The 26868-nt window shown below is 42.7% G+C and overlaps 1 protein-coding gene across 1 annotated transcript; it reads left to right on the top strand.

The window, feature by feature from the left end:
- The first annotated feature begins 231 nt into the window (after positions 1-231).
- MPHOSPH10 (M-phase phosphoprotein 10) lies at positions 232-16271 on the top strand. The gene is made up of 11 exons (XM_065872195.1): positions 232-346; positions 2197-2875; positions 3429-3583; positions 4110-4281; positions 6367-6508; positions 7368-7435; positions 8870-9007; positions 11486-11596; positions 14317-14424; positions 15437-15667; positions 16033-16271. Exons 1-11 carry the CDS (start codon positions 258-260, stop codon positions 16180-16182), a joined length of 2043 nt encoding a protein of 680 aa, XP_065728267.1. The 5' UTR covers positions 232-257; the 3' UTR covers positions 16183-16271.
- Positions 16272-26868: the final 10597 nt, after the last annotated feature.

Here is a 26868-nt window from a genome sequence, read left to right as displayed (position 1 = left end):
TGGAGAAAGTTCATCGAGCTGACCAATGGCGATTTTCGGTTTCCTGCCCCGCCCCCTTCGCCCCCCCCCCCCCGCCCGCACCCCTTGGTGAAAGTTCTCGGGCTGCCATTGGCTGTGGCTGCGGGTGGATCCGGAACCTGTTTGCCGCGGAACCTTCGGCTAGCGGCTGTAGTTGGGCGGGGCGCGTCTTTGTGGCGTGGTTTCCGGGCGGCTCTCCTCCTGTGCATGCGGCGCTGTGTTCGGAGCTGCAGTCAGCCATGGCCCCGCGGGTGTGGCGTCGGCGGACCTTGGAGCGGTGCCTGAGGGAGGTCGGTAAAGCCACCGACCGCCCGGAATGCTTCCTCACGTAAGTGCTCGGAGCCTGGGCTGTGGTGCAGCTCAGGACTCGCATGGGCGCGGGCTGCGGACCCCCGGCAAGTTCCAGAGTAGGGGGAAGGCAAAGGGAAGGGGAGCTCCCTTTTCCGCAGATTTCAGGTAGTTTACGCTCCCCTAGCCTATCACACTTTTTTAGATGGTTAAGAGCTGTGCAGTGTTGATCTCCCAGTCGTGTGCTGTTGAAATCAAACAAACTGGGTTATTACTGTTTCGAGGCCTCAGTTGCCGCACCGCTCCCCGCCCCCGCCAGACGCACCGGGTGGATTGCTCTTTTTTCCCGTGTGCTCCCAGAGCACCCAGTGCTTACTTACTCATCAGACTTAATTGAAAGTATTAACTTGTCGCTTATCTATCTACCCCACGACTTGAGCTTCTCGAGAGTTAAAGCTGTCTTTAGTCTCCCTTCCCAGCACGAGCTCGTGGTATTTTGTTCAAAGACTGTGAAAAGATCTAGGAAATTATGGCTCTCAGATTTATATTTGAAACCCGACCTTGAGGCTCACAGAAACTACAGCCATACACTCTAAGCATCGCAGATTTAGTATATCCAAAATGAACTGTTGGTTCTGTTTGCTCCCTGTCCTCTGCCCTCCCTGAGATCCTTTCCCCGTGCTCACCACCTGCCTTCCCTGTCACAGTGAGCAGCACCTCTGTCTTTCCAGTCCTTCAGACACGAAACTAAGCTACTTCCTTGATGTCTTCCTTTTTCTCAATTCTACATCCAGTTATTAGCAAATCCTATCAGTTCTCCGAACTATACTATCCTGAATTTGATTATTTCTCACCGTATTCACAGCTGTAATCCCAGCGCAGTTCTGCATCCTTTGCCCGGTTGCCTGCATCAGCCTCCTGATCACGCTAATTTCATTCCTTTTCCTCGAAGGCCTTCTTTCCAAAGCATACATTTAAATCATTTTTCTGCTCCTCAAACTCAACTAGTGCGTTTCTGTCTTAGGAAATTTGTTCTTGCTGTTTCTTCTGCCTGGAGTACATGTTTTCACAGTTTTGTAAGACTGTCTCCTTATAAATAGGTATCATCTCAGATGTCACATCCTCAGAGAGGTATTCTCTGACCCCTCTTACCAAAGCAAGTGTTGACTATGGGCTGACTGAATGGAGTGGCCTGTAATCTAGCAGAGTTGAGAATTTAAGGTTAAGATTCACTGTCTATCTTTAGGCAAATACATCTGTCACGGTTTCCCTGTCTAAAATCCAGATAGCAGATTCACAGATACTTGGTTGACACCTTTTATATACTAATGTGGTTCTTTGGCAAGATAATACACTGTTGGGGGCCAGAATCTATACATAAAATTGACATTTCATGTGCAGTAACCTGGATGGACCTAGAGAATATTATGCTTGGTGAAGTCAGTCAGACAGACAGAGGAAGACAAATACTGTGTGTTATCACTTACATGTGGGATCTAAAAAGTAATACAAATGAATTTATATAGCAGAACAGAAACAGACTCACAGATATAGAAAACAAAATGGTAGTTACCAGTTGTGCGGGGGAGCAAGTTAGGGGTGTGGGATTAAGAGATACCAACTACTATGCATAAAATAGATAAGCAACAAGAATATATTGTATAGCAATGGAATTGTCTTGGCCATTATCTTGAAATAACTTTTAATGGAGTATAATCAGTAAAAATACTGAATCACTGAAACTAATATAATATTGTAAATCAGCCATACTTCAGTTTTTTTAAAATTTGATTTTGCCCAAGAGTTGGGCTTTTTATAAAATTCTGAGTGCTGTGAAATTGTTACCTATAATTATAAATCTAATTTAACTCCTCCCTGTCCCCTTAATAGCATTCAAGATGAACTGGCATCAAAGTTTACTTCTTTAACAAAAGTACTTTATGACTTTAGTAAAATACTAGAGAATGACAGGAAACGTGGAAGTCCTTTACAAAGACTGATGATAAATAATTTTGATGATGAGCAGATTTGGCAACAACTGGAATTGCAGAATGAACCAATTTTACAGTACTTCCAGAATGCAGTTAGTGAAGCCATTAAAGATGAAGACATCAGTCTTCTCTCAGAGAATGAGGTGCAGGAGTGTGAAGAGGATGCCTCAGAGATGGAGGCCGGTGGCGAGGAGGACCTAGAACAAGATTTGGAAGAGGAGGAAGAGAAAGTGTCAGACCTGAGTGGTGATGATCCTGAAGAGGGTGAGAGAGCTATAAACTCAAGCAAATTGGATCTGAGGAAAAGCGCAGATTTCAGTGATGAGGACTCTGATCTTGACTTTGATATCAGCAAATTGGAACAGCAGAGCAAGGTGCAAAACAAAGTGCCTAGGAAACCAATAGAAAAGTCCATAGTAGATGATAAATTCTTCAAACTCTCTGAAATGGAGAGCTTTTTAGAAAACATAGAAAAGGAAGAGGAACAAAAAGATGATGAAGAGGAGGAGGATATTGATTTTTTTGAAGATGTCGATTCCGATGAAGACGGAGGACTGTTTGGAAGTCAGGATCTTAAGGTAAAGTTTTGGGAGAGGACAGAGCATTCTTTCTGCCTCCTCAAATTAGATGGGGTTCTGTTTCTCCGGAAGAGGTTTAAAATACTTCAAAACTCACCAGGGCTTAAGTGAAATATTTAGATCAGTTGAAAAAAAAAAAGACTGGAAAAATTAAACCAAAGCCATTGTTTCCTTATCACAGAACACTTGTTTTGTAGCTTCAGAACCACAGTCACACATGTTAGAGAGATTCAGAATTTTCCCTCAAACATGGATTTTCATCAAACACTAGAAATAAGAGTGAAAGGAAGGCATTTGTATGCTTTATTTAGGCAGGGATATTTTGGAAATAATTGTAGTTAGAAGATTTAGAGAGAAGAATATCGTGCTCTATCTAATCAGTCATAAATCAATCTATAGTGCCATTCAGTTTGTCGTGGTCTAATAGTTCTTACGGTTTATGGTAGTGTTTTTAGTTGCCAATTTCCCCTGTACAGTATGCATACACATTTATGCATGATTTAATGTATTTTTCTATCCTTGATTTAAGGTCTTAAAAGTATTTATGTTTTAGTCAGGTAAAAGTTCCAGAAACCTGAAATACAAAGATTTCTTTGATCCAGTTGAAAGTGATGAAGACATAGCAAGTGTCCACGATGATGGTGATGAACTGGTTTCAAGTGAAGAGGAAGAAATTGCTGAAGAAGGAGAAGAAAGCTTTTCTGAGATGTGAGTATTTTGAATCCTTTACACTGTAAGCTGGAGGTACCCCATCCTGTTTGTGTACTCCTGGTTGTCAGCTGTGATTGTCCTAAGAATTGGGATTCTCTAAGATCAGAGAGTAGATTCTCTAAGATCAGAGAACCTCAGGGTAACCAGAGGAAAGTCTCCAAATTTGAAGGGACGTCAGAGATGATCTAGTGCAGTTAAGCGTCACTGGCACTAGCACGCAAACCCTTCTTACCAGGAGCTCTGATTTGGTTTTTTGTGTCAGTAAAAATACCCTGTTGTTACTTTGATGAGATAAGTTTGTATTATAGATTGATGAAAAATTTGTTTTCTGTATATTGGACACTTTGTTCTGTTTCACCTAAATAATTCCTTCTGTTCTTTAGTAACTGAATGACTATAGAAGTTCTGAATATTTAATTGCATTAAGTCTACAAAAGAAGAACTTTAATTACTAAGTTTGTTTCTTTTTGTTTTTCTAACATAAAGTGGTGTGTTTCCTTTCATAAGTGTTTTGGTCTTACAGGGATGAAGATAATGACCTTGAAGAAAGTGGAGACAGTAAACAACACAAAGAAACCTTGAAAAGAGTGACCTTTGCTTTGCCAGATGATGAGGAAACTGAAGATACAAATGTCTTAAATGTACAGAAAGACTCTGATGAAGTCAAATCCTCTTTTGAAATAAGACAGGAAAAGGTAATAATTAGGAATTTTAAGGGATTTTTTCATATGCTTGACATGACTGTGGAAATCACAGACTACTAACTAATCTACCCTGTTTTGTTTTTTGTGTTTTTTTGGTGGAACACTTAACTGTCCTTAAAAAAAAAACAAAATCTTGCAGCCGCTTTCTGTAGCACCCTGTATAGAGATAACCATGTGGGAAGCAACTAATTTGCAAAAATCCGTGCTGCATTTCCCAAGCTGTGGCTTTCAATCTGGGGCCCGTCTGTAAAACTTGTTTGTTTTCTTTCTCTGTGCTGTCTTTATACCTGGGGCATGTTTTTCCTAACTAGCTGTCCTGTGAGCCTCTCCTGGTAACTGTTTCACCTGCTCTTAAGGATACTGCCTATCTCAGATGGCTTCTGCGAGTTGCCAGGTAGCCAGAATTTTAACTAATACCATCTCAAACACATCTTCCAAAGTCGATAAAAATTATTTCCTTGTGACAATTTCAGACGAACAAAATGTTATTTGAAAATAATAGGTACAGCCTGGCTCCAAATATTTGGCTTTTATCATTTAACTATCTTAAAATTAGATCACACAGTTCGAAGTGAGACTAGGCAAATAACCAAAGATACCAAGGATATCAAAAGAATCATTTTAAAAAGAGAATCTGGGAGGGACTTCCATGGTAGTCCAGCAGTTAAGACTCCACAGTTCCACTGCAGGGGTTGCGGGTTTGATCCCTGGTTGGGGAACTAAGATCCCACATGCTGCATGGTGCAGCCAAGATAAAAAGAATCTGAGTTAAATACATGATTGTCAGATTGTTCCCAGAAGAAAAAGTCTTAAGAAAAAAAAAATTGAAAGAAAATATGAACTTTGTTCTTGAGTTAGTGTCCTTCCCTGCCCACACCCCTGCAAAAAAAAAAAAAAAGAGAAGCAGGTTTAGTTTTACTGGGGAATTATATCAAACCATCAAGAAGTAGATAATTTAGTGCTGTTTGATCAGTTCCTACATATAAATAGTAAAGCTTCCAAACTTTTCTTGTGAAGCTACTGTAACATGAATACCCAAACCTGACAAAAGTAACATTAAAACACACACAGTCTCGCTTATGAATATTGATGCAAAAATCCAAAATAGCTCAATGAGAGAATAATGCTACCACAAGCAAGTGGGCCTCATCCTCTTGATTCAGGATTAGGAAGTCTATTAATTTAATACTTGTTATAATAGGTTAAGGAGAAAAGCCATATGGTCACCTCCGTATATGTCAAAAATGACATTTAATAAAATTCAATATCCATTCCTAATTTTTCTTTTAACTTCTAGTGAAATACAAACACATCTAGCCAAAAGGTGCCATCATGCTTAATGGTAGAATTCTAGAAACATCCCTTTAAAATCAAGAATAAGACTATTCCCACTACCACTATTACTATTTCCACTGTTACTTAAGATTCTTGTAGAAGTGTTATTTAGCCAGGACAGCTACAAAAGAAAATGATAAGAGGTGAGAAAAACTGAAGTGAAAGCACTGATATTTGCAGAGATTACTAGAAAAACCAAGCAGATGAATTGAAAAGCTATTAGGAAAAATAATTCAGTAAGGTATCTGAAAAGGCTGGCATTTTGTACACTGTGAAGTCATTATAGATGCCGCCTTTTCAGAAGTAAGACATAATTTGGATTGTGGGTGTGGAGTCAGGAGGGTCAGGCTCCATCAAATATTGATGTTGTAATAAAAAATTACTTAGTCTTGGAATGCTCTAATAATTAAAATTGATAGTGGCTTGTGAATAAATAGGTCGTTTGACTAGAACAGAGCCCAGAAATATACCCAAATGCTGCTGGGAGAAGTAAGTAAATTATAAACATGGCATTCCAAATCAGTGGGGGAAAGAGGTCATCCACCTCTCCTCATCCCACCTCAGGGGACAGGAATAGGAGGTCACTACTGGCATCATTAAAAGATGGCAAGGACAAAACAGAATTGTGTTCAGGAACAGTACATTTCTTGCTCTCCCACTATTAAAAATATTAGTTGCTTTTACTCAACTGTAAGTCTAGTTTTCTTCCCTAAACACGTAGTAACTCTTTTTGTCTCTTAGATGAATGAAAAAATTGCATCTTTGGAAAAACAGTTGTTGGAAAAGAAACCTTGGCAACTTCAAGGGGAAGTGACAGCACAGAAGCGGCCTGAGAACAGCCTCCTAGAAGAGACCTTGCACTTTGACCACTCCATCCGTATGGGTGCGTGTGGCCACCGGGCTCCTGCAACTGTTCGTGTCTGTGCCTTTTCTATGGTTCTCATAGATTTGGAGTAATATTTCTTTTCCCCAAACTTTTTATTTTAAAAACTTGTAAACATATAGAAATGTTGAAAAAATAGTACAGTGGACATATGTATGCCATTCAGCTGGATTCAACAGTTGTTAAGTTTTGGCTATATTTGACTTTCTCCCCCCATTTATGTGTGTGACTGGGTGTGTGCACTTTTCTTCCCGAGTCATTTGAAAGTAAGTAGCCAATATCATGACACTTTAGTCCTGAGTACTTTTATTTTTTTCTAAGAACTAAGACATTCCCCTGTACAGCCACAATACCATTAATCCACCCAAGAATTACTAATATCCTAGCGATGCCTAGTGTATAGTCCATAATCAGTCCTGCTAGTGATCTGCTTACAGTGCCTGCTGTCATTGTCCAGTGATTAAATTGTGATTCCAGCCAGAACCCTGATTACCTCATTGAATTCTTTCTTGTGCCCATTAAGTCAAAATGAATTTCTGTTTTATTTAGTGCTAGAGAATGGAAAAGAGGGGGCAAGTCCCCAGGTGCATGGGTTAAAAGTGCTAGCATTTGCTACCGTATGTATTTTGTAGTTTTGTGGTTCTCAAATTGCAGGGAGCATCAGAAAGGCTAGTTAAAACACACAGAGGTATCCCTTTTTCTTCCTCACTTTCTGATTTAGGAGGTGTGGGGTGGGCCCAAGAATTCGCATTTCTAACACGTTCCCAGATGGGGGTGATGCTGCGGTTCAAGGACCACCCATTTCGAACCACTGCTTAGTTTCTATATACCTAATGAGTACATGTCCTGTTTCCTTTAGCACCTGTAATCACAGAGGAAACCACTGTTCAACTAGAAGATATCATTAAGCAGAGGATAAAAGATCAGGTCAGTAAGAATGAAATTTAACTTAATTCAAAATTCACTGAAATGTTTAGAAATATGTAAGAATATTTTGGGAGTAGGAATAACACTTTATTTTCATAGAATATTTGTTCTATCAGTTCTTCATTTAAAAGCCCTAAGTCTACACCAGAAGTGTCCTTGCCCTTTGTTGTGTGAGGCACTGCCGTCACACAACAAAGACAGGTGTCGTGCTTGAGGAGAATGGGGTGACCACAGAGTTTTTGTTTAAAACTTGATCTTATTTTGTAAACTTAGAGTAAAACTTGGGTACATGACATGTGCACCAAGAGATGGCTTTTTTTTTTTTTTTTTACTATTTATTTATTTATTTGGCTGCGTTGGGTCTTAGTTGTGGCATGCAGGATCTAGTTCCCTAAACAGGGATCGAACCCGGGCCCCCTGCATTGGGAGCGAGGAGTCTTAACCACTGGACCACGAGGGAAGTCCCGAGATAGCTTTATAACATGTGTTTGTTTGTTTAAAATAGGAAGGGTTTGAAGGATGGGTACTGTATGCAGAAAATCTTTAAAGTTGAAATGAAGCAAACTCTTGTCTTAACTGTTGAGCAAACCACGATGAGGAATTGTGGAGTTCAAGTTGGTAACCAGGAGAGAGACGTATTTAAAACAAAAAAGGGTACTTGAGTGATGCCCTTTCTGCATAATACTTACTGTGACTTGAGTAGTCATTTCAAATGGTGAAAATGACTTCCTTTTTGCTGCAGTTTGCTTTTGCTTACTCTGGAAAGATAATATTCCAGCGGAGGATTCTTTTTTTTTTTTTTTAATTTATTTATTTATTTTTGGCTGCGTTGGGTCTTTGTTGCAGCGCACGGGCTTCTCACTGTGGTGGCTTCTCTTGTTGCGGAGCACAGGCTCTAGGCGTGCGGGCTTCAGTACTTGTGGCGCACGGGCTTAGTTGCTCTGTGGCATGTGGGTTCTTCCCAGACCAGGGATCGAACCCATGTCCCCTGCATTGGCAGGCGGATTCTTTTTTTTATTATGTATTTTATTTTATTATTTATTTATTTATTTTTGGCTGTGTTGGGTCTTCGCTGCTGCACGCGGATTTTCTCTAGTTGCGGCCAGCTGGGGCTACTCTTCATTGCGGTGGCTTCTCTTGTTGTGGAGCACAGGCTCTAAGCCCGCGGGCTTCAGTAGTTTGGGCACATGGGCTCAGTAGTTGTGGCTTGCGGGCTTTAGAGTGTGGGCTCAGTAGTTGTGGCACGTGGGCTTAGTTGATCCGCAGCATGTGGGATCTTCCCTGACCAGGGGATAAACCTGTGTCCTGGCAGGCGGATTCTTAACCACTGCACCACCAGGGAAGTCCCTCCAGAGGAAGATTCTTAAGGGAGCCTAGAAAGAAGTTACAGATTTTATCTGTCAATTTGTGTTCTGTGTGTCTTTCATATTTTAGGCTTGGGATGATGTTGTACGTAAAGAAAAACCTAAAGAGGATGCATATGAGTATAAAAAGCGTTTAACACTGGACCATGAGAAGAGTAAGTTGAGCCTTGCTGAAATTTATGAACAGGAGTACATCAAACTCAACCAGGTAAGGACACTGGTAAGGCGAAGCCGTTGTCATTCAGGGAGGAGGTGGAGAACCACCTCTGCAGGTTCTACCTGCTCGTCGAAATGTGTGAAATACCGAAGTCTTGAACTTTGGGATCACCTTGTTTAGTATGAGACAGAGCATGCTAGGAATAGAGGGGCTGCAGTGTTCCCACTGAGTGTCAGGGGCAGAGGGGATTTGTTTTGCAGTTACTCATTGGTCACCTGATACTTTCACAGCTAATTATTAACTTTCCAGCAATTATGCTACAATTTAAAAACCATTTCTCATTTGTACTTTAGAAGTTGTTGATAAATTTTATAAGATTATTTGTGAATTCCTTCATGTATTTAGGTCTGGTGAGTTTTTGGTTGTTTCTTTTTACTTAGAGTGTTAAAAAAATACTTTTAGTTAAATAGGACAAAGTCATATTTCCAAAAATGTTGTATTCCCAATATAACAAATTGAATTATTCCTTCACATTTGATTTGCTGGGAATGTGGTCAGTATGTGCCTGGGGATGAAGTGGCATTTTTATCCTGCAAGAGCATTTAAGATTCCATCCAGATTTTGTTAATTAATGCCACTTAGGCAGCAACAGCAGATAGGGCCCTAATGCCACTGTGAAGCTGAAGAACTGGAAGGATTTGAATTAAAATTTTTCCCGGCTGCCTTGCCACCCAAGGTGGTAGTTGAAGGGAGATGTGTACAACCTCAGTCAGTGCTTAGTGAAAATCCAGCTACTATGAGGAGATTCAGTAAGTACAGAAAGTATTTGGTAACCATGAGAGGTAAAAATGAAATTATGTAGCTCGTATCAGGTCTTTAAATGTTAATTTTATTTCTGTCTTGGACATCAGCAGCCAGTTCACAAGTTTTTGAGTGTGGACTCAATTTAGGCTAATCCTAGCCTCATTCATTCCATTAAGAGTTAGTCTGGCAGGGAGGGATGATCTGAATTTCCTGAAGTTTGGCAGCTGCCCTGGAGGAAATAAGCAGAGTGCTGACAAACAGCATGTGAATGAACCTTAACCCTTAGATCTGTGTGTGTCAGCAAGATGCTGGATGTCAGATGCATTGTTTCACAGATATAACCTGGGATGAGGGCAAAGGACGTGGTTAGGATTTTAAAACGTGTTAAGTTTAAGGAGTAAAAAGCAGTAGTATGTGCTTGGACATGGCTGGAAGGGGGCACTGACAGACACTGGACACACAGACCTGGGTGTGTCTCTGGCATTAGGGCAACCAGGGTAAAGAGCCAGTTGCTTCCCAGTGATGAGTGGTAGTGGTGATAGTGGTTTTTCATGGGTTCATCAATAAGTAACCAAACAAAAACTTTTGGCCTCTTAGAATAGCATTTGGGGCATGGGGAAAGAGAAGTGTGAAATTTACCTTTTCTTAGTGGAATGAAAACTGCTGTCAATTTTTTCCAATGTGATTTAATCAGAAAAATCTTTAACAAATTACATATACGTTTGTCCCTGCAATCCAAATGAATATTTGGATAATTTTACAACATCTTCATTAACTCCTTAGTTTTGTTTTTTGCTTTGTTTCTTGTCTTTAATTGAGTTGAGATTCACATAACAAATTAACCATTTTAAAGAGAGCGGTTCAGGGGCATTCATGGTGTCGTGCAACCACTACCTGTATCTAATTCAAAAACATTTTCGTCACCCCTCCCCTGACAGCCACCAATCTGCATTCATTCTCTGTGGATTTACTTACTCTAGATATTTCATGTAAATGGAGTCATACAACCTGTGACCTTTTGTGTCTGATGCCTTTTATTTAGCTTAATGTTTCAGGATTGTGACGTGTCTGTAATTTGTCCCCTTTTTTATAACTGAATAGTATTCTGTTGTGTGTGTACCACGATTTACTGATCCAGTCACCGGTTGATGAGCATTTGGGCTGTTTCTGCCTTTCGTGAATAATACAGCTATGGACATGTGTGTCCATGTACTTGTTTGAGTACCTGCTTTAATTCCCTTGGGCATATACCTAAAAGTGGAATTGCTGCTCCTATGGTGATTCTCTGTTTAACTTTTGGAGGCACTGCCAGACTCATTTCCGCTGTGCCTGCGCCATCTTACGTTCCCACCAGCACTGCCTAAGGGTTCCGGTCCTTCCACAACCTGGCCGATACTTTTTATTTTCTGTTTTGTTTCTTTTTAAATAGCCATCCTAGTGGGAGTAGTTTAGTTACTGACAGAAGTAAACATCAAGGGAACTAAATCGTACGTTCTAAATGTTAGTGGTATAGTTGCGACAGCTTCTCAAGTGCACGTCATGTTTCTTCTTGGGTGGGTGCTAGCGCCGCCCTGGTATTGGTGACTTCGATCTTGCCTTGGAATGTTTCTTTGGAGCTGAAGCCTGGTGACGAGAAACTGGTGATACCCTTATCGGCCTTGAGTGTTTTGTCCTGTGATGCCTGTGACGCTGCTTAGTCTGATAATGTTGGACTTATTTCCTAAGCAAAAAACAGCAGAGGAAGAAAATCCAGAGCACGTAGAAATTCAGAAGATGATGGATTCCCTCTTCTTAAAATTGGATGCCCTCTCCAACTTCCATTTCATCCCCAAGCCGGTAAGTGTGCTCACATCTCAGTGAACAGAGCAGATGTGATTGTAATTCCTCTTTGAGCTTTTGTGAGACTCGTGCTTCATTTGGTTTCAGGATACAAACCTGCAGGAATTCCCCATAAATTACAGGCAGGGCCTCCCATGAGGAAGGCTCGTGTCTGGTCCCATGACAGTCCTGGTTCCGCCCTGCTGGTCCCTGCCAGACCCTTGACCTTAGCCACAGGGTCTCCTCAGTTCCCACCCTTCTTCCTTGTCTGGTCTCTGGTTGCTTGTATGATGGTCTTGGGAACGTGTGTGGTGTCTGTACCTGGCGTTTATTGAGCACCTGCCACCTGTCAGATTAGGTCCGTCATGTCCACTAACTCCTAACCCACAGAACCTGAGGCAGATTCTACTCCTTCCACTTTGCAGATGAGGACAGCAAGGCTTCGGGGCGGGAGGTGAGCCCTAACTCCTGGGCCCTTGCTCTCCCCACTGCGTGCTGTTCCCCCTCTGCCTCTGCGACTCCCGCCCGGACAGCTCAGCGCCCATCTGCTCCGCAGCTCCGTCCTGCTCACCGACTTCTGTGAGCCTGCAGGGCGTGCTGCACCAGCCTCCTGGTACTTGCTCGCCTGGTGCCCCCGGGGGTCACTTGTGTCGTCTGGAAGTGGGATGTCGAGCGTCAAGGGCTAGTCCAGAGTCAGACCCGAGTCTGTCTGCCCCTCCGTGGCTTCGTGATGTAGGCAAATTGCCTAACGTTCTGTCTGTACAGAGGAGGTGGTAACCTCCGAGGTCCTTTACGATCCTTTGATGGTCTGGTAACTTTTCCTGTGTGAGTATTTGGTCATCACCTGCTTCTTTGTTTTTGTTTAATCTTGGTGTCCTTTACCTGATGGTATGTTTTTGGTGGTGGGGCCCATCTTGAGAGTCTCAGAGTGCTTGGTCTGACCGTGCATAGTGAGCAGGTGAAGAGAGGAGAGGGATGTCTCCATCTTCTCAGCCAGCAGGTCCTGCTGTGGAAAGGTCTTACTCATGTGGAGAATGCGATCCCTTCCCTGTTTACAAGGCCCCGCGGGACGTGACTCCTTCCCATCCCTCTGGTCCCCGTGGTTTGCTCCCCGGCCACCCTGGTCCCCTTCCTTCTCTCCGGGTTCTTCCATCTGTAGGGTCTCAGGTTTGACACCTCCTCTTCCCGCAACTGTCTCTGCCCTTCTCCCTCATAGCCCCATGGCACAGGTGCGCTCATTGGTGGATGGTTCATTGCTCACTACTCGTCTTCAAGCCCCACAGTTGTGTGTGGGGTTTTTTGTGTTTTTTTTTTCCGGTACGCGGGCCTCTCACCGTTGTGGCCTCTCCTGTTGAGGAGCACAGGCTCTGGACGCGCAGGCTCAGCGGCCGTGGCTCACGGGCCCAGCCACTCCGCGGCATGTGGGATCTTCCCGGACTGGGGCACGAACCCATGTCCCCTGCATCGGTAGGTGGACTCTCAACCACTGCGCCACCAGGGAAGCCCACAGTTGTGGTTTTTTTTTTGCGGCTGTGTTTGTCACACCAGCCTGGAGCCAGCTATGGGGCAGTCCTCAGACATCCCTTGGAATCTTGGGCCACAGTATAAAAGCCTTTCTTATTTTTCCCTTGTCAAAAGTGTCGTTTCTGGTCTAGCTTCCCCTTGATACTGCTTTTCTCGTATTCAGGTTGGTGTTTCACCAGGCATCAGTTTCTGTCATTTTCGGGCTTGTCTCCATTTTCTCTGTATTTCTCTTTAAATTGTAGAATGGAATACAGTGCCCCTAATAAATAAATGAACAGTGGTCCAGGGGAAGAGATGATTTCTTTCACACTCTGACATTCTTCTCTTATTTAGAGTCCAGGACCCTGTCGTCTTCAGGGCTTGTTTTTGTTCCTTATGAAGGATCCTGGGGTGCATATCTGCCTAGTCAACTGGAATGTGGGCAGGACTGTGATAGGAAATGAGCTTGTGAGGTGGACAGCACTGTATTTTGGGACAGAGCCCTGTCTCCCGGGGCTCAGTCTCGTGTTCGCTCAGGACACCTACTCTTTCCCACTTCATCCTTTACTCCACTGCGGACCCCGTTGTCCCTGCGTCAAGATGGGCAGGACTAGTGTACAGAGCAGCAGTGTAAGTCTTCCATGACCATTGCCCTTTTACTACCGTGAGTGGGATGCAACCATTGTAATTTCTGAATCCCTTGGGCAGGTCTTTCAAGAATAAAAAAAAAAACTAAAGGACAAACAAATGGCCCTTCAGTTAGTGTTGCATTCTTTCCTCCTGTTTTTATAATTTGTAGGTTGTGTTTATTTCAGTACTGTCTTCATTTTCCAAAACAACTTAGTATCATTTCATATTTCTCTTTATAACATCTGTTTTTAGTTGCTGGAACATGTTGTTCCAATAAGCACCTTTCCTTGCAGCGTTTTCCATGTATTTCTTATAGTGAGCTTTTTTCCTATACCTGCAGGCAAGGTAACACTTACAGACACCAATAGATTCTGTTAAACGGTGGATAGGATTGTTTGAGAATATACACCTACATGGCAGGTGGAAATGATTTACTAACAGATGAAAGAAAGTGTGTTTGAATATGGCAGACAGGTCCTGAAAAAGTATAGAAATAATCTCCATGAAGTATTGTATGTATTATATACTTCAGTAGGTTCACAATTTAAATATTTTATGTGAGGACCACTTCTGACTTCCTGTTAAGTGTGTTGTCTCTTTTCTAGCCTGTTCCAGAGATTAAAGTTGTGTCGAATCTGCCAGCCGTCACCATGGAGGAGGTCGCCCCAGTGAGTGTCAGCGATGCAGCCCTGCTGGCCCCAGAGGAAGTCAAGGTGAGAAGCCAGTGTTGAAGCTTTAAATCTCTGTCTATAAGTTGGTCGTTTCTAGTCAGATCTCCATTTAAGCTCGTTTTCCTTGAGCTTGTAGTCTTTATTCTAACATAGCTCAGCAGTTTCCAAGTATAATCAAATTAATAATATAGAATATTCAAATACAAGTCTTCTGTAATCAGGTATTATTGTGAGATACAGATTGAGAAATATTGTAAAAACTAATTGTAAATATCTGACATCAGTATATTGTTACAATTCAGTTTGAATATTAGAAGTTTGAGGTTGTTAGCTTAGGTGTTAGGTTTAAAACAAACTGCGTATGTTTAGCAACGCTTTGATATTAATCAGCATTTCCCCCTTTGTGTTGTATCCATGTAATGCTTATCAGTAATAGCATTTGGATCTTGGGAGGAGTTGGACATACCACATGCAGGCTGTCCCTGCCTTGTGAGCATGGGAGCTCTCGCCTTGCACAGTAATGGTGGCTTCTGCCGGGGCCTCGGCCTCCTGGCGCCTGGCAACACGGCCCTCCTTTTTTGTGCTCATTTGCTTTGCTCCACCCACACTCACCCCTTCAGAGCTTCTGCCACCTCTGCTAGGCTGGGCTGGCAGCAGAAGAGAAAAGGGAGGAAATGGACCCTCACCAGCTAGGTTTCCTGCCGTCAGCCCCCCATGGCTGCCAGCAGCTCAGAGCTGGGCTGCTGCGGGCAGGTGACTGCAGCCCCAGCTGGGGTCTCCGTGCTTCTCCAGGAGGGACAGCCTGACACCCCTGCTCTCCAGGCTGCCTTTGTGAAGGAGTGTTGGGACTGAACTGTCGCCGTCAGAGAACGCATCCTGGGTCTTAGAGAGCTGAGTGACCAGAGCCCTTCAGAGTGTAGGCAGGGATGCTCTGCTTCTCGCTTGGCCATCGGTGTACAGCCCATCAGCCACATTCCATAGAGTTGCTTCTCTTCTAATTTCCTGAGTTGTTTGTTTAGATTAATTGAGTGTGTTTGTGGTTGTTTTTCAATAGGAGAAAAATAAAGCTGGAGATACAAAAACAGCTGCTGAGAAAACAGCTACAGACAAGAAACGAGAAAGGAGGAAAAAGAAATATCGAAAGCATTTGAAAATAAAGGAGAAAGAAAAGCGGAGAAGACTTCTTGAAAAGAGCAACCCAGACCGAGCAGGGAAATACACCAAAGCAGTAGCTTCCGAGAAGTTAAAACAGCTAACCAAGACAGGCAAAGCTTCACTGTTAAAGGTGAGGATGGGGCAGGAAAGCTGCTGGAGGGGGAAGGGGGAGCGGATGGCAAGCTTTAGGTGATCCGGGTGGCAGAGTAACCGAGCCAGCCACCACTGCCCACCTGCGGAGGGGAGGGGACGGGACGGGAGAGGCCGTGGGGACTGGCCGGGTTTCTAATGCAGGGTCCTCACGGTCACCTGACATTGTGAGACCATTGTTGCAGCGTAAAATGTATATAATGTCTCTGCACTAACTGATGTAAGTTCTCATAATCTTGTCTAGTTCTCTTTCATATTTATACTTTGATGCCCTGTTCTAATCATTTGGGTTTTTTCATCTTTAAGCACATCTTACAATGTGAACTTGTATTTTTTTAATTGCAGGATGAAGGTAAAGACAAAGCCTTAAAATCATCACAAGCATTCTTTTCTAAATTACAAGATCAAGTAAAAATGCAAATAAATGATGCAAAGAGAACAGAGAAGAAAAAGGAGAAAAAACAGTATATTTCTGTTCATAAATTAAAACTGTAATAGATTTTGCATATAATGTAAATAGTAACATGTAAGCTTAGATTCTGTCATTGTTCTGTTTTGTAATAAAATTTTTGAGAACTTTTCTTTGCATGGATGGCAGATGTTTGAGAAGAGCAAGCCTTCATCTGGGTATGTGGCGGGACCTCTCTTCCCAGACCCTCCCCACGGTGTGCCCAGCCGGTGAGGGGGCGGGCCTGCATGCTGGGAACCCCATCACAGCCAGCTGTCCACAGCAGAGGTCCTCACGTGTCTTCAAGAGGCCTTGATTTTCTTCTCCCACTGCCCTGTCATCCTTTCACAGAACAGTGGGATTTCCATGCGTGTGCCTTACATTCTTCCCCTTAGGAAGTGATCTCATGTCATGTGAGCAGAGGCTCGCGGAGGCCGGGGAGTCTTGTCCCCGTCAGATGCAGGAGGATGGGGGTGATTTGGCCGTGAGAGGAGGTGAGCTTGCTGGGAGGACAGACTGGCGGTCCTTGGAGCCTTCCACGACCACCGGGTGCTCCCTGTCTCAGCCTCCCACCCAGGGAAGACCACCTTTTGTCTGATAGGGTCTCATGTTATGCTTTTTTAAAAATTTTATTTTATTATTTTATTTTATTTATTGTTTCTGGCTGCGTTGGGTCTTTGTTGCTGCGCACAGGCTTTTTCTCTGGTTGTCGTGAGCGGGGGCTACTCTTTGTTGCGGTGCACAGGCTTCTCATTGTGGCTTCTCTTGTTGCAGAGCACGGGCTCTAGGCGCACAGGCTTCAGTAGTTGTGGCACGTGGGCTCAGTAGTTGTGGCTCACGGGCTCAGTAGTTGTGGCTCACGGGCTCTAGAGTGCAGGCTCAGTAGTTGTGGCACACGGGCTTAGTTGCTCCGCGGCATGTGGGATCTTCCCGGACCAGGGATCGTACCCGTGTCCCCTGCACTGGCAGGCGGGTTCTCAACCACTGCACCACCAGGGAAGCCCTCACATTATGCTTTTGGTAGAAATGCCTTAAGCCTTATGTGGGTAGAGGATGAGAACAAAGCTGAAGCTGAAGCAATAGCGAAGGGACAGTCACGGTCGTCAGGAGCCTGGAGGTTTGTGATCTGCGGTCCTGCTGACAAAGAAGCTGGCCCCTCAGGGTGCCCCAGTCAGTACTGAACTGTCATTTGTTTCAGGTCTTATTCAGGACACAGTTCTCTCCCCTCCTGTGCCTTTGTCTTCTAAACAAAACAGTTGGAGTAACCACCTGGTCTCCCTCTAGCCTTAGTGAAAGTGTCAGGATTTTTAGTGGTGATTGGAGTGGCCCTAGGAGTTGCTATTTTCTTCCTAATAACAGTTTGGGGACTTCCCTGGTGGTCCAGCGGCTAAGACTCCGCGCTCCCTACAGGAGACCCGGGTTTGATCCCAGTCAGGGAACTAGATCCCACGTGCTGCAGCCGAAGATCCCGCGTGCCACAACTAAGACCCGATGCAGCCATATAAATAAGTAAATATTTAAACAAAACAAAACGAAAAACAGTTTTCCAATTCCCACTCATGGCTAGCTTAGTTCTCTTTCCCTTGGTTATTATTTTTTTAACTTATTGGAATATAGTTCATTTACAGTGTTGTGTTAGTTTCAGATGTACAGCAAAGTGCTTCAGTTACATATATGTGTATATATGTATGTTCTTTTTTTACACTCTCTTCCATTATAGGTTATTATAAAATACTGGGTAGGGTTCCCTGTGCTATAGAGTAGGTCCTTGTTAGTTATCTGTCTTATATATAGCAGTGTGTATATTATTTATATATAGCAGTGTGTGTATTTTAACCCCAAACTCGTAACGATTATTTGTTTCCTGATAATCTGTCAGGATCAGGAGGTTCGATCCTGGAGCGATGATTCATTTTTATCTGTCCAAGTTTGCTACTTGCAGAGTAAAGTCACTTATCTCCACATTTTCCCCCCACATCTGGGTGAGATATAGCAATCCATTTGCTTCTTTAATATCACATTTGATATAAAGATTATATTCATTCTAAATATTCGATTTGTGCCAGCCACTATTGTAGGTACCAGGGTTATAACTGAACGAAACAGATAACAGTTCCTAACTTTATGAAGTGTGTATTCTGGTAGAATATTTACATACATTTCATTTTCTATATAAATTAGAAGCACAATAGAACGTCTGTGAAATCACCTTTTACCTAAAAACAAAACAATACACTATCTGCTTCACTCATCTGTGTAATGAGGTAAAAATTACCACAGTTCTGAATTCCACCTTTATCATTCCTTTGCATTTGTTGTATTTTACCGTATAGTCACATATCCGTAGTCAATGCATTGTTTCATTTTCCTAATATGTGAATTTTACGAAAATAGAACATTATATCGATGGGTTGCTTTTTCTCTGTTGACATCCCTCAAATTTATCCATAATCCCCTTCATTCATTTTCACTGCTGCCTAGTATTGTATGAACATACTACAGTTTTATTTCACCATTCTCTTGAAGACATTTGTTTCCAGTTTTACACTATTATGAATAATCCTGTTTGAACATCACAGTGCTAAGTGTAGGCTCTAGCCTCTAAGGTACTTTAGAATTGCTGGCTAGGAAGTCCAAAAGATAACGTGGCATTGTTTCTCAAAGTCGTACACATTTGCACTTAATCATATCTTTGTCAGCACTTGGGGGGAATTAAAATTTTTTTTTGCTATTCTGGTAGGTATAATACGATGAATCTGTGTGGTTTTAATTTATGTTTCTCTACTAATGGGATTGAGCATTTTGTTATGTGTTTATTTTCTGTATCGTTTTTAATTAGCTTTTTTTCTTTTTTTAATGAATTTTTTTGGCTGCGTTGGGTCTTCGTTGCTGTGTGCGGGCTTTCTCTAGTTGCGGCAAGCAGGGGCTACTCTTCGTTGCGGTGTGTGGGCTTCTCATTGCCGTAGCTTCTCTTGTTGTGGAGCACGGGCTCTAGGAGTGCGGGCTTCAGTAGTTACGACTTGCAGGCTCAGTAGTTGTGGCTTGCGGGCTCTAGAGCACAGGCTCAGTAGTTGTGGCGCACAGGCTTAGCTGCTCCGCAGCATGTGGGATCTTCCCGGACCTGGGCTCAAACCCATGTCCCCTGCATTGTCAGGCAGATTCTTAACCACTGTGCCACCAGGGAGGTCCCTTAATTAGCTTTTAATTTTGATATTTTAAAGTTCCAGGAAAATTCCAATAAATTTAGCCCCATTGGCTTTATTATTCTTTCTTTTTCTGAACAGTTTGAGAGTAAGTTGAAGACATCATGGACCTTTACCTCTAAATACATCATTATGTATTTCCTAAGAATAAGAATAATCACTTATATATAACCACAGTATAATCACCAAAGTCAGGAAATTTAACATTGACACAGTCCATATTCAAATTTGTCAGTTGTCCCAATAACATCCTTTATAGTGCTTTTCCCCAGTGCAGGGTCATTCCAAGGTCACTCGTATTTAGTTGTTACATCTCTAGCTTCTAGTAATCTGGAACAGTTTCTGAGCCTTTGTCTTTCCTAACTGTAACATTTTTCAAGTATACGGGCCAGTTATTTTATAGAATGTCCCTTAAAATTGGATTTGTCTGTTTTCTGATGATTAGATCCAGGTTAGCATGTTTGGCAAGAAAACCATAGCAGTGATGTGTCTGTAGTATCTCATCAACAGAGGTTTGATATCCATTTGTCCCAGTGAAGCTGGTGAGGAAAATGATTAGTTTGTTAAAGTGATGTCAGGCTTTCCCACTATAAAGTTATCTTTTCTTTTTAATAATTAGTAATTTATGGTGGAGATACTGTAAATACCCTGCTCCTCACCAAACTTGCACTCACAAATTTGAGTGTCCACTGATGATTTTCTAACTCCCATCATTTCTTCTGTATCTATTGACATTCTACTGCAAGGAAGAGCTTTCCCTTCTCATTTATTTATATCAGTATAGACTCAGGTTTCTATATTATTTAATGTTTATAATCCTTTCTTATCACTTTTGATGTTCCAATTGTCCCTGACTTTACAGTGGAAGGCCCTTCAAGGTGATTCCTGGGTCATGATAGGTCCCCATCATTCTTTGAGCACTTCCTTCCTTTGTGGTGCTACAAAACATCCCAGGCTTTATCCTGTACTTTTCCTGGATTTGGCCATTTTTCCAAGGAACCCTGGCTCCTTAGTGGAGAATGGTATTTTGAAACAAAAGGTCTAGGTGCTAGGTAGGCTCACTGCTACCGTTGCTACTAGGTCCAATTAAAAGAGCTGGGAAACTGTGTGTGTGTGTGTGTGTGTGTGTGTGTGTGTGTGTGTGTGTGTGTGTGTGTGTGTGTGATGTACTTCATGCATGGGTTCATATCAATACCTCCAATTCTAATCCAGTACCACAGCGCATTATATTCTAGTTTCATTTTTTCCGTACTTGTAACACCTTTTCCAACAGTAAGAAATCTTACTCCCATTGTCTTCAGTATATTTATTCATTTGCTTCTAGATGATATAAGAAGCAGTTTCAGAATTATTAAACTTATACCACTGGGAAAAGGAAAAAATATGTGCTGTACAGGTACACATAGAGCTCTGTATTTCAATGAGTCCAGAGCTTTGATAGTTCTGTTCAGGTATTCTATATCCTTACTTACTTTTGGGGGGGAAGGGGGGTCTAATTCTACCAATTAGAGAAAGATATTAAAATCTCTATGATGTGCATTTGTCTATTCCTTTGATGTGTCAGTTTTTGCTTCCTGTATTTGGAAGCCCTGTTATTAGAAACAACAATTTATGATTTTTATGTCTTCCTCATGACTGACCCTTTTAACTTTATAAAATGATCTCTTTCTCTGGTAATATACTCCCTGTCTTTTTTTTTCCCCCGAGAACATGGCTTCTTCAGCAGCTTTTTCAAATGGTGGCAGTTTTCTGTTTTGTTTTTCCCCCAGTCTTCATTTGGCCTGGAGGTGGATGGATTAGATGCCCTTGCTGCTCATTGCCCCTTCCAGACCACACTCTCTCTCTGCCTCCCTACACACCTCCACTCCTGTCTTTGGTATTCTCTTTTCTTTTATTCTGTTCTATTTTGTTTTTTTATTGAAGTATAGTTGATTTCCAATGCTGTGCCAATCTCTGCTGTACAGCAAAGTGACCCAGTTATACACATATAGACATTCTTTTTTATATGCTTTTCTATTATGGTTTATCACAGGATATTGACTATAGTTCCCTGTGCTATAGAGTAGGACCTTGTTATTTATCCATCCTATATATAGTAGTTTGTATCTGCTAATCGCACATCCCCAGTCCTTCCCTCCCCCACCCATCTCCCACTAGGCAACCACAAGTCTGTTCTCTATATCTGTGGGTCTGTTTCTGTTTCTTAGATAAGTTCATTTGTGCCACATTTTAGATTCTACATATAAGTGATATCATACAGTATTTGTCTTCCTGACTTAACTTCACTTAGTATGATAATCTCTAGACCCATCCATGTTGCTGCAAATGGCATTATTTCATTCTTTTTTATGGCTGAGTAGTATTCCATTGTATATATGTACCACATCTTCTTTATCCATTCATCCGATGATGGGCACTTAGGTTGTTTCCATATCTTGGCTGTTGTGAATGTTGGAGTGCATGTATCTTTTCAAATTATGGTTTTCTCTGGATATACACCTAGGAGTGGGATTGCTGGATCATATGGTAATTCTAGTTTTTCATTTTTTATAAATTTATTTATTTATTTTTGGCTGCGTTGGGTCCTCGTTGCTGCGCATGGGCTTTCTTTAGTTGCGTCGAGCGGGGGCTACTCTTCGTTGTGGTGCATGGGCTTCTCATTGCAGTGGCTTCTCTTGTTGCAGAGCATGGGCTCTAGGCGTGTGGGCTTCAGTAGCTGTGGCACGTGAGCTCAGTAGTTGTGGCTCGCAGGCTCTAGAGCTCAGGCTCAGTAGTTGTGGCACACAGGCTTAGTTGCTCTGTGGCATGTGAGATCTTCCTGGACTAGGGCTTGAACCCATGTCCCCTGCATTGGCAGGCAGATTCTTAACCACTGCACCACCAGGGAAGTTCCAATATTTAGTTTGTTTTTTGTTTTGGGGCGTTTGTTTTTTGATTTTTTTTTGGCTGCCCCATGCAGCTTATGGGATTTTTGACCATGCTGCGGGGCATGCAGGATCTTAGTTCCCAGACCAGGGATCAAACCCGGGCCCCCTGCAGTGGAAATGTGGAGTCCTAACCACTGGACCACCAAGGAATTCCCATAACTCTAGTTTTTTAAGGAACCTCCACACTGTTTTCCATAATGGTTACACCAACTTACATTCCCACCAACAGTGTAGGAGGGTTCCCTTCTCTCCACACCCTCTCCAACAATTTGTTAAATAACAATACTCTTAACCCCACTTCCCCCTTTAGTTCTGCCCAACCTGTCTGTTCTCCTTCACTGCTAAACCTCTTGAAAGAGTCATCTATACTTTCTGTTGTTGGAGAGGAAAAACTTTTCCTCTACCCTCTTAGGTTGAGTCCCTGGGGACCTGTGAATTAAACTGACAAAAGACAGATTAACAGGAGAAATTATTCATATACATATTGTAGTTTACAAGAGAAACAGTTGGGTAAGTGGTTAAAGTTAGAGATTTATATACCTAATTTAGCAGGGAAAAGAAAGGGGGTAGAAATGGCTGTTAGGGAAAAGCAAATGGGTTTCTAGAAGAGAAAATGAGAGATAAGGAAGTCTATGATGGGCTTCCCTGGTGGCGCAGTGGTTGAGAGTCCGCCTGCCGATGCAGGGGACATGGGTTCGTGCCCCGGTCCGGGAAGATCCCTCATGCCGCGGAGTGGCTAGGCCTGTGAGCCACGGCCACTGAGCCTGCACATCCGGAGCCTGTGCTCCGCAACGGGAGAGGCCACAACAGTGAGAGGCCCGCGTACCGCAAAAAAAACCCCAAAGCAACAAACAAACAAACAAACAAAATAATCTTCACACAAACTCCAGGGTACTGAATGGGTCCCCACATTGTCTCCAATTCCTGTCTCCCCATTCTTTCTTGAATCCTCTGCAATCACCATTCCACAGCTTTGGCTTCTGTCAGGTAACAGTGCCATCCACACTGCTGGATCTATGGCTGCTTGCAGACCTCATCTCACTTTCCTTCTAGCTGCATCCGACACCCCCTGATCCTCAGCACATACCACACACCTGTTTTCTGGATGCAGCTCAGACTCCTTTGCTGCCTCATCCTCACCTTCCCTCCTGTTCTTATCAGAGTGTTCAGCCTTCTGACCTTTCAGTTCTCTATCCACAGTCATTCCTTGGTGCCGTATATTAATACCATATAGACCCTGATGACTCCCCAATTTATATTTCCTGGCCTGATTTAGTTAATAAATTTAAGTATCTTTTAGCCACAAGACTGTCTAACTGGCATTTCAAACTTACATGTGGCTATGGTCTGAATGTTTGTGTTCTCCCCTTCCCCAAATTTATATGTTGAAATCCTACTGCCCATTGGGATTGTGTGAGGAGATGGAGCCTTTGGGAGCTGCTTAGGCCATGAGTCTGGGGCCCTCATGAATGGGATTAGTGTCCTTAGAGACCCCCAGAGCTCCCTAGCTCCTTCTACTACACCATGTCAGGACATGGTGAGAAGTCTGGGATCCAGAAGAGGGCCTTTACCCAGCCATGCTGGTACCCTGTCTCAGACTTCTAGCCTCCAGAACTGTGGCACGTAAAATTCCATTGTTTATAAGCCACTCAGTCTGTGGTATTTTGTCATGGCAGCCTGAATGGACAAAGACACACATCTAAAACTGAACTCTAAACCTTTCCCCTTCATCCTCCCAGGTGATAGGCCAAAGACCTAAGAGCAGTCCTTGAATTTTCTCATACCTTACATTCTCTACCATGAGCAAATTCTGTTGGTTATACCTTCTAAATGTATCCAGAATCTGACTTCATTTTTTTTATTTTTTATTGAAGTATAGTTGATATACAATGTTGTGTTAGTTTCAGGTGAACAGCAAAGTGATTCAGTTATACATATATATATATATTTTTCAGATTCTTTTCCCTTATAGATTATTACAAAATATTGAATATAGTTCCCTGTGCTGTACAGTAGGTCCTTGTTGGTTATCTATTTTGTATACAGTAGTGTGTATCTGTTAATCCCAAACTCCTAATTTATCCCTCTCCCTCTTTCCCCTTTGGTAACCATAAGTTTGTTTTCTATGTCTGTGAGTCTGTTCTGTTTTGTATATAAGTTCATTTATATAATTTTTTTTTTTAGATTCCACATACAAGTGATATCCTGCGATACTTGTCTTTCTCTGTCTGGCTTACTTCACTTAGTGTGATCATCTCTAGGTCCACCCATGTTGCTGCAAATGTCATTAATTCATTCTTCTTCATGGCTGAGTAATACTCCTAACTACTTTTTATCAGCTAACCCCAGGCACCACCGTCCTTGGATTACTCCATTCGCCTTTTGTTTTCCCTGCCTCCCCTACCCCAACCATATGTTGCTAAACACACTCAAAGCAGATGCTAAAATCCATATAATGATGTACAAGGCCTTACATCAGGTGTCAGCAAACTACAGCCAGAGACCAAATCTGGTCAGCTGACTCTATTTGTAAATAAAGTTTTATTGGCACACAGCCACACTCTTTTGTTATGTACTGTTTATGGCTGCTTTCACACTGCAGACTTTGACCAGAGACCCTATGGCTGGCAGAGCCTAAAATATTGACTACCTGGCCCTTTACAGAAAAAAGTTCACTACCATTGCCCTACAAGACCTGTCCTCTGCTATCTCTCTTCCTTCACTTCTGCTCCAGTCTTCCTGGCCTTCTGGGTGTCCTTAGACTTGCTAGGCGAGCTTCTACCTTGGGGCACCCTCTCTGTTACACTCCCTGAGGTTGTTTCTTCTGACTACAACTATCTTCTCTGGAACATACACTGCCTTCCCTCCTTCAAGTCTGCTCAGATAATACTTTCTCAGTGAGGCCTTTCCTTACCGCTCTTTCAAACTGTAATGCCCCTCCCTCCCCCCACCACGATGTTTCTGCTTGATTTCTCTTCAAAGCACCGTCGATGAAAACATTAATCAGTCGATCTAAAAAAGAAATAGAAAATTTTATCTGAGCCAAATTGAGGATTATAACCCGGGAATAGCCCCTCAGAAAGCTCCGAGAACTGTTCTGCCTGTTAGAGCTCAAGGCACAGTTATATAAGTTTTTGAGACACAGGGCTGTACCTTAAATGACGTATTACTGACAGTGTACACAATCTAGATCTATACCAAGTGAGTAGTGGTCATGGGTCATTGTGGCCCCTTACAAGATTAAGAAGGAAGGTTTTCTCCTAAGGAGTTGTGACCCTTGATGAGATTAAAAAGGAATGTTATCTCCTAAGGAGGTCTGATGAATGCAGATGCAGAAGACACAATACTAATGCAGAGGCCCAAATGGGCAAAGGAAACATTTATGTTTAAATTTTTCTCATCTTGCCATAAAATAGGAATTTTATTTAATCAGTACTCGCCTTTTAAACTCTCTACATAATTTACGTATATTTTGTTTTTTCTCTATCTTCCTCCATCAGAATGTATTCTCCATGAAGGCAGGATTTCCCCCCCAGTCCTCATTCTGTTCACGGCCATATTTTCAGAGCCAAGGACATTACCTGGCACGAGGGAGGCTCTCAATACATATTTGTCGATGAATTCCCTGTTCACGTCCATTTTCTCTTTGGTTTGCTCATTTATTCATGCATTCATTTGGCACATATTTATGGACTAATCCCACAGTGCTGGCCGCTGCTGCAGGCGGTGGTAAAGGACCATAGACAGGCGCCCCGCGCTCAGGAAGCTTCCATCCGGGTCACGGTCAGGGGGTGCTGGAACCAGCTGACATCAGCACTCAAGCGCTGACTGATAAACTTTCAGTAATTTTGCCGTTGTTAAACATAGCCCTTATTTTATTTATTTATTTTTGCGGTACGCGGGCCCCTCACTGCTGTGGCCTCTCCCGTCGCGGAGCACAGGCTCCGGACGCGCAGGCTCAGCGGCCATGGCTCACGGGCCCAGCCGCTCCACGGTATGTGGGATCTTCCCGGACCGGGGCACTAACGCGCGTCCCCTGCATCGGCAGGCGGACTCTCAACCACTGCGCCACCAGGGAAGCCCCATGGCCCTTATTTTAAATTATGTAACCTGGCTATATTAAACTATATTAACACAAAGAAAACTACATTTTAATGTAAGAATTATCCAAACTCACCACTCCCTAATTACCTGACTACATTTTATCATTCTTTTATTATTTTTTAATTGAAGTATAGTTGATTTACAATGTTTCAGGTGTACAGCAAAGTGATTTTATATGTATATATATATATAAGTATGTATAAAAGTATATATACACTTTTTCAGATTCTTTCCCATTATAGGTTATTTCAAGATAATATTGAATATAGTTCCCTCTGCTACACAGTAGGTCCCTGTTCTTGATCTGTTTCTTTGCTCTTGAGGTTATGGGCATCTATTGCAAAGGAAACATTTATGTTTAAATTTATTGCTTCAGGCGGCGAACGGCATCTCCTCCGGGAACCCCAGCACGCGCTTTCCGGCTAAGTCGAGCCCACGCCTGTATCTCTTCCCAGGAGGCCGGTTTCCTCGGACTCCAAATGCACCCCGACCAGCAACC

Source organism: Phocoena phocoena, chromosome 2 (assembly GCF_963924675.1).
Source record: "Phocoena phocoena chromosome 2, mPhoPho1.1, whole genome shotgun sequence".
Lineage (NCBI taxonomy): Eukaryota > Metazoa > Chordata > Mammalia > Artiodactyla > Phocoenidae > Phocoena > Phocoena phocoena.
The sequence above is the reverse complement of the archived record's forward strand: the minus strand, read 5'-3'. Positions and strand labels throughout refer to the sequence as shown.